The sequence below is a fragment of the Neolamprologus brichardi genome, chromosome 14 (genome assembly GCF_056152115.1).
Source record: "Neolamprologus brichardi isolate AB-2024 chromosome 14, ASM5615211v1, whole genome shotgun sequence".
NCBI lineage: Eukaryota > Metazoa > Chordata > Actinopteri > Cichliformes > Cichlidae > Neolamprologus > Neolamprologus brichardi.
This window is the reverse complement of record NC_142117.1, coordinates 21,832,674-21,845,338: the sequence shown is the minus strand read 5'-3', so window position 1 is coordinate 21,845,338 and position 12,665 is coordinate 21,832,674. Positions and strand designations below refer to the sequence as shown.

At 37.2% G+C, this 12,665-nt stretch overlaps 1 protein-coding gene across 1 annotated transcript; it reads left to right on the top strand.

Annotated features, from left to right (window-relative positions):
- The first annotated feature begins 1,883 nt into the window (after positions 1-1,883).
- On the top strand, positions 1,884-9,884 carry pde9ac (phosphodiesterase 9ac). Its single transcript, XM_035909798.2, has 17 exons — positions 1,884-1,932; positions 3,205-3,282; positions 3,509-3,552; positions 3,689-3,743; positions 4,568-4,638; positions 5,172-5,259; positions 5,353-5,434; positions 5,541-5,615; positions 5,700-5,786; positions 5,944-6,048; positions 6,218-6,300; positions 6,591-6,747; positions 6,940-7,053; positions 7,325-7,429; positions 7,549-7,677; positions 8,006-8,101; positions 9,642-9,884. The coding sequence occupies exons 2-17, from the start codon at positions 3,221-3,223 to the stop codon at positions 9,690-9,692; spliced, it is 1,404 nt and encodes a 467-aa protein (XP_035765691.1). The 5' UTR covers positions 1,884-1,932; positions 3,205-3,220; the 3' UTR covers positions 9,693-9,884.
- Positions 9,885-12,665: the final 2,781 nt, after the last annotated feature.

Genomic DNA, 12,665 nt, shown 5'->3' with positions numbered 1-12,665 from the left:
TCTTCAGTATCTGATGATGCTTTTGTGTTTGTGTTTTCCTATAATTTTCAGGGGATTGGACGTTGTAGATAAGAGGTTCAGGTAAAAGCCCCTAAAAGCTCCACGCCACTTAAGTTCCATGGCAACCAATACAAGTACCAGTTATCTTCATATTACTCCATACCCCTCCAGCTCCCTGACATGTACTCTTCCTCACCAGCTTCGTCGCTCCCAGCCTCTCTCTCCTCCTTGTAGCTTTCCCCTTTTGCATGTGCATCAATTGTGTCTGAGCATGTGCGCGTGCATGTGCATGTGAGTCAGCTGCATCCTCAGCACCTGGGTCATTACTTCCAGCCTCCGCACGGGAAGCTTCACTAACGCTGTGAGTTCAAAAGATGTGATGATGCTTTTAGTTATTTTAACCGTTTTTTTGGAAGATAATTTAAGAAACGATTCGACTGTGTGTTCATTTATATGTTTTATACACAATTTTATGTTTTTCATGGTGATATTTTGCATCAGTACTGTTCTGTTGTGACCATTTTTTTGTTTTGTTTTTTTGCTGTAAAACTTGTTTTTTTGGTCACCTTGTGTTATAACTATCATGATTTTATAAAATACCCTGGTGGTTCCCAGGTTTGTCAGGACTCCAACACAAAATATCTGTGGGTGTGTAAGCGAGGAGAGGGAGGCCAACATGGGTTCCAGCTCTTCCTCCTATACCCCCAAAACTATTTACCTGGATGTGGATGGAAAGGTGCAGAAGGTGAGTCTAATTTTAAATATTTGCATTATCAATATTACGGATACATTTTTCATTGGTTTAACTCAAACCTTTACCCCGTTTCACTGACTCGGTTTTTTATTATTCTATCGATTTTAGGATAATAATTAGAATTTCATAATAGGTTTAATTGTTAAAACAGCAATCGATAACTATTGCAGTTAAATGATTCCATTTATAATTCACCTCCTAGGCTTTCCTACAAACAAATTCCCAGTGGATACACTTCAGCTGAGGAGGAGCTAAAATTAGAGAGTGGTGCTCATCAGTTTGCCTCACAGGTGTTAATGACAGACCCAAACACCTGTTTGTGAAGCTCTCACAAACCTTCATTAATGTTTGATGTTGTACACAAAACACAATATAGATTTACATCTATCTATCTATTCAATTACATTAACATTTCAATAAGCAGGAATTGAATTAATAATGGAGGGCGATGTAGAAAAGGAAAAAAAAGCACAGGTTTTCTTCAGATTTTTTAATCATAACAACAGCAGCTGCCATGGCTAATGCTTTTAGTACTAAACACACTGAGATTTTCTGATCTGGTGATGTAGAGTTCTTCTGGCGATGACATGTCTATTCAAAAGTCCCAAACACACAGCCTGAGGCTGATTGTTTGTCTGCTACATCTGCTCACTTGAGATCACATGGATAGATGCACACACTTTTTTGTAAACTTGGTGCTTGTATTTTACGCTTAAGTTTCATGAACTGAGCGAATTTATTTATGCAATTTGAGATCAATAAAAATTGCATAAATAAACTTTATCCACCTTTTTAATGAACTAATTATTTTTTTTATTGTTTCCTGGTGTTTTTGACTTAGCCTTATTTAACTATTAAAAATAACTGACTCTTACCTTATGTTCCCAGGTGATGACACAGACACTCTAAAGCCTCAAGCTTCAACTGTTTGTGTGAATGTGTACCTGATACAAAAATGGCAGCACTTTTTTTTTAATGTTTGTTTTTGAGAAGACTCCTTTTACTTTACTATAACTGACAACTAATTTATTTGATCAATATCTGAATATGAGAATAACACGTGTATCTGAAAAATAAACCAAAGCAGGAGCTGTGTTTACATCACAGGTGGTGTTCAGCCAGCATTGCAGCCCATGTGACATCAAGGAACTTCTGTGTTCATCATCTAACATTCCCAGGTTTGTTGTTTAGTCTTACTAAAGTTACAGAGGTTGAATTCAAAAACAGCTTTATTGCTGAGCTCTCTCAGAACACACTGAAAGCTGCTAAGGAGGAAATAATCCACATTTAATTCAACACAGGGAAAACACACACAGGGATACTCAGACAAAATACACACACAGAGGATAACGAAGGAAAAGGCCAGAGGCGCGAACACAACTGACACTAATCATAGACTAATGAGACCAGGGACGCAAAATTGAACACAATACAAAGGAGGCAGGAGACTATCAAAATAAAACAGGAAATAACACACACTGAGACCTAGACTGAGATACGTGAACTTGACACAGGGACTGGCCCACTGAAAAGTTACCATGAAAGGATAAGGAAACCAGTTAGGAGACAGAGAGACCAGACAGACAGTGAAACATAAAAAGGGAAACAAAGGATAATAAAACACGGAGACTAAACAGACTACAGCAGGAGACGCTGATGACAAGACGGAGACGAGACCAGCAACAGACTGGACCTGAAAGGGAACTTAATGTAACAAAACAAGAACAACGAACTAGAAATAACAAACTGAGATGCACCAGAGAAAACAAAACTCAAGACTAATGAAGAACTAGAATATTAAAATCTCTTAAATCCAAAAGAATAAATCACAAGACCAAAATAAATGTAAAAACTGGGTCGAAAACCCAGGAACATGCCTGTCAAATTATGTCACAATTATGCTTTTTAACAGCAAATAACAGAAATATTAATACAATTAGTATATGTGTCTTACAAAAGGTTCAAGGTTAAACTTATTTCCACAACTGACACACAAAAATAAATAAAAAAATAAAAAAATAAATAAAGCTTAATTTTTAAAAGATTTTATACATATACAGTGCTTAACAAACTTACAAGAGTTTCACCCAATGTAAGAAGTGACCATTATCAAATTCATTTTTATATTTCTGTAATGCTTAAGCCATCAATATATACCAGACTCTTTAATCTAAATTATATTCATAATGCAAAATTTGATTATTGTTATCCATGAATTTTCAAATGTATTGTTTACAAAAAAGCAGAAAAAAACAGAGTGTTGGATCAAATTTGGGTATAAAAACATGGAATAGGCTTGTTACTTGCCTAATAGATTACATTTTGAGATTTAAACATTAAAATTGTGTTTCCTCGTTTTATAACAGGAGGATAATAAACAATTAAGTATGTAAATTATAAAAAGTTAAGGGCAGATGTTTTAACTCTTTCTTTTCCTCATCTTGCGACAGGAACACTGCCATTAAGATGGTGGATCCAGAGGGTGCCTTGGTCTCCATCGATCCAACCATGCCTACCAACTCTCCAAAGTATTGTTAAAGTATTGTTAGACATTGGGATATAATTACTTTCAGGAAAGTAGCAAAGTAATCACGATCATTATCATCATCAGATCTATTAACTAGCTGGAAAGAAGCTTTCAATAATAACCAGATAACAGTTGCTTCTCAAATTTGCATGAAGCAGTGTTTGTAGAATTGAAAAAGACTTTGAGGAAAAGAAATAATAATAATTGTACATCTGATTTCCTCGCAGCTCTTTGTACAAAGTCGTTCCACTGTCTACTCCTCAGCTCGGAGGTAAAGTGTTTCAACAGCTCAGTGTAATGTACATTGAAACATCACATGTTTTTCAAAGTAATCACTATAACAGAAAGTAATCAATACCCAAATCTGACAACATAATTGCTTATTGAGACTATACTGATGTTTGCAGAGAAGGAGGACATGTTTCAGAACGTGCTGTCCCAAGTCGCTGAGCAGTTCAGCAGGTAATGTCTTCATCTTTTATTCTTTCACACGTACCTAACCAGTGTTGGTCAAGTTACTTAAAAAAAGTAATTACTAATTAATAATTACTGATTACTTCTCCAAGAAAGTAATCCTGCTACTTTACGGATTGCTTATTTTATTGTGTTTATTTTTATTTTGTTGTGTTTACACTCACTCTTTCAAATACAAGCAAGTAAAACACAGCAAAAAATAAATAAAATCAATGATTCAGCAGCACAAAGTCCGGTCACTCTTACATCTATTTTCACCTGTTTAGCTGTATTGGGGCTGGTGGAGGTTTGCCCGGTCCCACAGCGGTCATGTCAGTGGGGGATCCGGGGGTTTCTCTGTGAATTTCATATTCCCGTAGCAGCGTGCTCGGTGCTTGCTCAGATTTGAAGTTTACGGAGTCAAACTCAAAGTAATGTCAGTTAGTAAAAAGAAAAATACAGTTTAGTCAGGACCAATATAGTCAAAACAATATTGTCAGTTCCAGTAATTATGCACACAAATCAGCAGCAAGATCCATGGTGCATAACAAAGCAGGCATCAGTGACAGCAGATATCACACTGATAGTCAGAAATTGCATTAGGAGGAAGAAATAGGGTGGAGGCTGGTTGCAAAGCAGATTGTAGATATGTAAACTGTAGGCACACTAAAGCACCTTAAACAATGTGCTCTATATACTGATTTGTCAACAGGATGCATACATAGGCTGTGTCGTCAGCTGATGTTGGCTGGTTTTCTTTATTTTTTCGTTCGATTGCACCACTTGAAATTCTCCATAAAATTCTAATATTGTCATTTGCCTTTCCCTCACAGAGCCTTTCGCATCAATGAGTTAAAGACTGAGGTCACCAACAGGATAGCCATGTTGGAAAAGAGGGTAGAGTGTGAGTGGTCTATTTAATCCAACTAGTAATACGTTAATGTTATAGTATCGCTGTATGTATGCTTTTGGCTATGAAATTAAAACGATAAAATGCTTTTATAAGGTGTTGTAAGTACTTAAAGGTAAAATTGCTAGTCAACATGAAGACATTATATCATGTTTTTATGATGTAATTATTATTGTTCTGAAATAAATGTCATATAATGCTTTCAATAGATGTTTGTGCTTTAACAGATAATTTTAGCATGTTCCTAGGTGGTTGCTAGGCAACCTGATAAAATCATAATATCCGACATAGATAAGAACCTTAAGGAGCCTAAGATGTACTCGTGTGCCAAGTTTGGTTGCTCAACTCCTGATCATGTAGGTACTTGACAGTCAAAGGAACAAGTAGACAATCAAGCAAAGATTGTGTGTATTAAAGGAAGATACAGCTGAGAGGATCTGAAAGGAAACATCATTTGGATTGACTATAAGCTGCAATATTCCAGAGGGAACACATTCCTTAAGAAAATATTACTCTTCATGTTTCAGTGGAGGGCTTGAAAGTAGTGGAGATTGAGAAGTGTAAAAATGAACTGAAGAAGCTTCGAGACGAAATGACTTCAAGAGGTGGTGGCAGGTGAAGTCTGATATAAAGCCTCTACAATTTCAAAAGTTAGTTAGTAAAAGAAAAAAGGGAATACATCTCAAATTGTTTTCCTTCTTATCTTAGGGTAAATTGTCCATGTAAGTACAACTTCTCTGATGATGGGAAGAAGGTCACTCCAAGACGAGATGTCCCCAGTTACCCAAAGGTGTCTAATCTATGATAAATGTTTCTTTGCTGTTGGACAAAGCACCCTTCTTAAGATATAATAGGTCCTTGATGATCTGATGGCTTTACTTGCTTGGCCGTTGCAGTACACGCTCTCTCAGGAGACTATTGAGGCACTGAAGAAGCCAACGTTTGATGTATGGCACTGGGAACACAACGAGGTTTGTCAGTTTCCTTCAACCATTTTCACTGTGTCATCCAAATGACTGATGTTTGACTTCTTTTCTCTTTTCTTATTGCTGTAGATGCTGAGCTGTTTGGAGTACATGTACCATGACTTGGGACTGGTGAAGGAATTCAACATGAACCCCATCACCCTGAAACGCTGGCTGGTAATAACAACAGCAGGGGTGTACTGGGTTATACTGAATAATGCGGAGAGTTCAGACACAGATTGAAAAAGAATTTTTAAAGGGCACAACCTATAAAATGCTTTTAATTTAAGACTCTGCAGTGAGCACAATGAATGAATAATTTTCTGCCTTTCAGCTGGCAGTTCAGGAGAACTACCGTAACAACCCTTTCCACAACTTTCGTCACTGCTTCTGTGTTAGTCAGATGATGTATGGCATGATTCATCTCTGCAATCTGCAGGTATGGTGTAGTTTGCGGGTGTGGATGTGTATACGCGCTCATGCATTTCAAGTGTATAATTTGACTGACTTTTCCTGCATTTATGCCATTTTTGCAAAATAAAGATCCTTTTTATGATAATGATCATTTACATTTTGTAACAAGCCCTTTCATTTACACTGCTGACCAGGAGAAGCTGACGCTCACAGATATGGGCATTTTAATGACAGCTGCAGTGTGTCACGACCTGGACCACCCGGGCTACAACAACACGTAAGATTCGCTATTCTCTCTGTAGGGGGTGTTGACTGACAGAGCTGCACATACCTGTTGACCCCCGGTATATTTTGACATCATCTGCACAACACTTGTTGATGGACTGTGAAACTAGTTCTGCATGGAGAGAACTCGGTTATGTAAACATGGCAATTCATTTTTATCGTATTTGTTTTGGGCTGTGGATTTCAGGCAGGCGAGAATATCTCTTATCAGAGAAACTTCATGAGAATATCCTATCCATCCATCTTGAGTCCATCCATTCAACAATGTCTTCCATCTATCAGGTACCAAATCAATGCACGCACAGAGCTGGCAGTGCGCTACAACGACATCTCTCCGCTGGAGAACCATCACTGTGCCGTGGCTTTCCAGATCCTCTCTCTTCCCGAGTGCAATATCTTTGCGAATGTAGATCCCGAAGCATTCAAACAGATCCGAAAGGTTAGACGTGCATTACTATTTATTATTTATTAATATTATTATTATTATTATTTATTATTTATTACTAGTACAAATATATATTTATGACAAGCATGCCATTTCATTTCAATTCCTACAAACTTGCCACATATTTTCACGTTTCATGTATAAGCAGATGTCAAGTTTACTTTGACTTTGCTCTTATGCTTCCAGGCAATTATCGCCCTCATTCTGGCCACCGATATGGCTAGACACGGAGAGATACTAGAGGCTTTTAAGCAAAAAGTGGACAACTTTGACTTCACCAATGAAGAGCATGTGACATGTGTACGTAGCCTGTGCATCATGGAGGTCATGTTGCAACTCTACTTGACATAGGCTGTTTCTTTTACTGTGCTTAACAGATGTGACCTCAGAACAAACAGACTCATCGATTGTGCTGTAATTTGCAGAAGTGAAACGGGTTGTATTAGTGTAATTGGGAAATTGGTTACAGAAATACAGTGAATGCTGAAAGACAAAAGTTGGCTTTTTACTTTTATTCTCCGTTTGTGTGTGTTGTGCAGGTGTTTCTACAAGTGTATGTTTGTTTTTTCAGCTGAAGATGCTTTTGATCAAGTGCTGTGATATTTCCAATGAGGTGAGGCCAACTGAGGTTGCTGAACCGTGGGTGGACTGTCTACTTGAGGAGTACTTTATGCAGGTGACGCCAACCAAAGCACTGATGTTCATCAGTAAATCTGTGATCTAATAATGCCAAATTAAAGCAAAGACTGAATACACTGAACTTAATAACAATACTTTCACAAATTTGTTTTCCAGAGCGACAGGGAGAAATCTGAGGGTCTCCCCGTCGCTCCCTTCATGGACAGGGATAAAGTTACCAAACCCACAGCTCAAATTGGATTCATCAAGTTTGTCCTTATTCCAATGTTTGAGACTGTCATGAAGGTATAACTCTGTCTTTCCAGCTGTGTGCAGATGTACAGTACTGTGCAAAGGTTTGATGAGGTTTCATTCAACCGTAGATCAATCAGTTGAGGAACCAGATATATCTCTTAGGTCTTGGCATTCAGATACTATTCATCTATTGAAGTTTGTTAGGCCTGTCACTTCTTTTGTCCTCCACTTGTCCAGTTTCTATTGCTCAAGATCACTTACAAAAATCACAAGAAAATTTGGCACCTAGGAAGCAAATTATAAAGAAATAACAGCTGGCTCTTTTGCATAGTACTGTAAACAGATTATGTTAAATTTATACTGTGGTATTTTCCACTAGCTTTTCCCTCAGATTGAAGAACTAATGGTTCAGCCTTTGAGAGACTCTCGTGACCACTATGAGGAACTGAAGCAGATTGATGATGCTATGACAGAGGTAAAACCTATTCTATCCCTATTCTTATCTATCTAGCTCTTTCTCTGACCTGACATTAATGTAGCAGCTAGCTAATGTGGCTATTTTGTGTGTTTATCACGATAGTGAATGGAATCAACAGTTTATAACAGTGGGGACAATGAAAGTTGTGGTTTGGGAAAGTAATCTAATTTTCTTTCTAGTTTAAAGTTAGATAGGTAATTAAATTTCCTTCTTTTCAGTAAATTTATTACAGCTAGCATACAGAAACAGCTAGCTTGCCTCTGTTAGCTGGTTACACCTGCCTACCTGAAAGCTGCTGAGTCTTCCTAAATAATGCTTTATTCTTGTGGTTTCAATCATAATGTTAGAATTGTAATGATATCATTTTTTTTATAGGCAAAACTTCCGATTGTGAGTGCAGCGTGATGCAGCTTGCAAGACTGGGAATAATACCAGTTGAGCATGTACTTGTCAAGCAATTAAAATTAACTAATGTTGCCATAACAAATTAGAGCTGGGGAAATTGGTAGGAATATCAAAATATGAGATATTCCTCTCGCAGGAAAAAAAAATGAAAACTGGTAAACAAATCCATGTTGACGTCCACAGTGCCATTTAAACTTTCCATGGGAACTACCGATCACTGCCAGTTATCAGTTATGCAATGTGTTTCACACGGCTGTTGCCTCAGTTACACACACACACACACACAAATGCCTGCAGTAAACCTACATTCATACACACACTAAAGAACTAAATGCTAACATAAAGGTGTGTCTTTTGTTCAATGAGGCACAGAAGAAAAAAACTGAAAATATGTCATTAGGCGGGAAGAAGAATTAAGCTCTGCAGTGAGTGAGTACAGTGGTGTGTGTGTGAGTAAAACAACCGAGTTCTTGATTGTGCTTTAGTTCAGTGTTAGTTTCATGAGTGCTCTCTGTCTCTGCCTCTCTCCACAACTTGTCTCTAAACTGAACTCTATCTGTAAAAGGTGACCTTTAGAAATGTGCAACATTTTCATCACTTTGGATTCAGCAAGCACTTGATGTGTGAAAAAGTGTGAAGCTCTTGGCTGAACAGTAGAACAGATTACAATTTATTTTTAAACTGAGCAGGAAGAAAAAAATGTAAAATTAATAAAATAGTCCATTTAAATTTAAGGCTTGCATATAAATATATTTTTTCCACGGCTCAGATGATGAAACTAAACTGTTGAAATTGTTGCTCATCTATTTGTTTCTTTCACAGTGACAACAAAGAACAGTTTCTGCTCATGAGCTGAATCTTTAAACTTCTTTTTCTTCATCTCACATTGAGCTTTTTCACAGAAAAAGAACAAAGACTCTGAGTAAGTTTTGACTTTCCACAAAGGGAAGTCAATTTCTCACTCAAAGCTCTAAGACAACTTCTATCCGACTGACTTTTTCTGTGGTGGGTGATTGCTATCCAGAATGAGTTTCTAACGAGTTCTTGTTCAAATCTAGTTTTTAGTTTCTGTTTTGGCCCTTTAGGTCCATCTGCCTCTCTCTACCTAATTACAGCCATTATTTCATTCCAGGGATCATCTTTTATGATCACATTCAGGACAGACTTAAAAAAGTGTGAGTGAGGCTCCAGTGAAGACATCCAGCACTACGTTCCGAAAATGGCAGATGGCAAAGAAAAAAGGGACACTGCTTCGTTACACTCTGGACTAAAATTAGGCATCAAGGTGGCATATCTTGAACTTTGACTTCTGCACTGGAGGTTAAAGAGCGGGACCTGCTGATGTTTTTGTATATTTATAGACTTTATGTTGCTGGCCCTAGTCATTTTCATGGTGTCGATCATTTTGAACGTACAATTTCTCCAAAGGCAAGCTTAAAGCATTATTTTAAGATTCATTTTGAAGTAGTTTACCAATAATTTTTTTCACCAAAATAAAAATGTTTTCTTTTTTCCCTAAATTCTGGAGTAGGAAAAATAAAAAAACACCAAAGTGAGATTTTCTGTGTTTTCCTAACAATTTTAATCAAATAAATTCATATAGGGGTATGAAGTGTCCAGTGTTTTTCTTAATTGTTTTCATATATAGCACCAAATCACAACAACAACAACAGCAATGCGCTTTTGCATTGTAAGTTAAAAGTCCTTCAATAATACAGAGAAAATCCCAACAATCAGATGACCTCCTGGGAGCAAATATTTTATGATAGTGGGAAGGAAAAACTCAAACTCCCTTTTAACAGTAAGAAACCTGATCCAGGAAGAATCAGGATCAGGGAGGGGCGGCCATCTGCTTTAATAAGTGTGGGAACGAAGACAGGATAAGACACACTGTGGAAGAGACCAAGAGATTAATAATAACTAATGATTAATTACAGAGTAAATGTATAAACACAAAATGAGTGAAAAAGAAACAGTGCATCATGGGAAACCTCCAGCAACCAAACTTCTGCGGTGTAACTAAGAGAGGATTCAGGGTCACCTGATCCAGCTCTAACTATATGTTTTATCAAAAGAGACATTTTCAGACTGATCTTGAAAGTAGTTAACGTGGTGTTTCGGGTGTCTGCTTCTCAAATCCAAACTGGAAGCTGGTTCCACAGAAGACAGGCCTGAAAGCTGAAGGCTCTGCCCTTTTACTTTTAGATGGCAAAAACAAGCAGTCTACTAACTTTATGTAGATTTGTTAAAGAAAAGTTAAAGAAAATAAACCAAATGAGCCTGGTAAGGGCCGTAAAAGTGATCGCTATAATACAGTTTTTATTTATCTATTTATTTGCAACATTACTGCACATTAAATACACTTCATGCACAAGGACAGTAACATACTGAATTACGTTCATATTTCAATAACTATGGTCAAGAATGCAAATCCAAACTTTCTCACAAAGTCAGCTAATAAATAACATGACATGATAACATTTTTCCTAACTTCTAAGCCCGCTTAGTTTTTAAATATTCTCACATTAAAACACATTAAAGAAGTTATACATAGTTATAAATCAAAGGCTCCTGCGACACCTATCCCTGAATTATTCCTGTTGTTTAATGAAGGTCTGTGCAGATGTTTAAGTTGTCCTCTCTGCCCATCATCCAGATTGAGTGATATTTTATTGCCACATTTTAGACTCGAGGACTAAAATACAGTCGATGTGTGTTGAAATATGACTAATTGTGGAGTTGTGTACGACCCAAAGGTGCCAATTATCTCAGCCCAATTCACGCCCTCTCACTCCACAGTTTCCCTTCGAGCCTACTTTTTTTTTTTTTTCTTTTTTAGGGTACTATGTTGCCAGTCACTTGATTTTATGCCTCACCTGCAAGCTTCATTTGACACATACTGAATACCACCTACATAGCTTTGATGAAATCACATAAATAATACAGAGCAACTCACAGCATCACTCACCAAAGAAATTATTTATACTTATATGTTTTTTTAGGTTTGTTTGTGCTGTTTATAAGAAACGTCAGGCTACCAGTGTATACCTTAACTTAATCAATGTCCATTCAGCAATTTACTGACAAGTAATTGGCGAGTGCTTTTTGGATTCATCTAATCTTTCATGTGCACTCCAAAGGAGCTGATGATCTCAAACAGAACAGATGTAAGTGTTGCTGCTGGGATGAGAGAAAGCAGGTAAATGACTTGGGGATGTGTCTCATTTGAATGAATGTAATTGCCCCTCTACATTCTCCATGTAGCGTGACAGAGTGTGTTGACATTAACCAGCAGGAATGCTCAGATCATGAAAGGATTGTGCACTGCACTCTCCTGCGTTGCCTCTGATTGAACCACTGCAAGCAATAAATAAAAGGAGTGACTGTCTGACACGTTGAGACAGTGTGCAATACGTTTTCTATTATTATTGTTATTCTCTCAGTCGCTTCCTTTCTTATAACAACTGAATGCAAAAGTTTCGCTTAAATCCTTTATTTTCCCCATATATGACTGACGACATAGTTGAACCTGAACCAAATCTACTAAACTTATCATTCAGTATACTGTTAGATGTTTCCATGACTTCAGTGCTAATTAAAGTAACTGATATCTAAAAGCCTTTATACGTTTTCTGTGCCTGGAGGCTGGGCGTTACATCGTGTTTAAGTCTCACAGTACTTGAATGGGCCTTTTTGTTGATGTGAAAGTAAATACTGTGTCTTTCTAAAACACCTCGAACGCAATTAAATGAGTAAATGTTTAACTAATCTTTGACTGCACTTGCACAATATTGTTTCCTTTAGTTGTTCCAGCCTTTCCTGCAATATTGATTCTTCTTTTCTTCTTCTTTAGATTTTTCTTCAGGTTCTCATCTTTTCCCCTGATTCTTCTTTTTCAGCTGCTTCTTCTGATTCTGCTTCTTCATTTCTCCTTTCCAGATTCTTTTTCTTTGCACTTCTTGTTTCTCTGCATCTCCTTTTTTTGATTCTTCTTTCTTCTTCATCTTCAGCAGATTTTATCTTCAGTCTTTTTTGGATGTTTTGAAGATTGTTCATCTTCTTCCATCTCAGCCTTCCTTCTCTAAATTTGGTTTCAAACTCCTCAACCCAAGCTCCTATATACTCGTTTCTAACCCTGTCCTTTCTGGTCAATCTG

Bases quoted from the DNA above. Each gene is read 5' to 3' on its own strand.
- pde9ac (XM_035909798.2), top strand. From the start codon at position 3,221: ATGGTGGATCCAGAGGGTGCCTTGGTCTCCATCGATCCAACCATGCCT. The intron at 5,787-5,943 runs GTAATAACAACA...TCTGCCTTTCAG, and splicing joins TCACCCTGAAACGCTGGCTG to CTGGCAGTTCAGGAGAACTA. The intron at 7,678-8,005 runs GTATAACTCTGT...ATTTTCCACTAG, and splicing joins TGTTTGAGACTGTCATGAAG to CTTTTCCCTCAGATTGAAGA.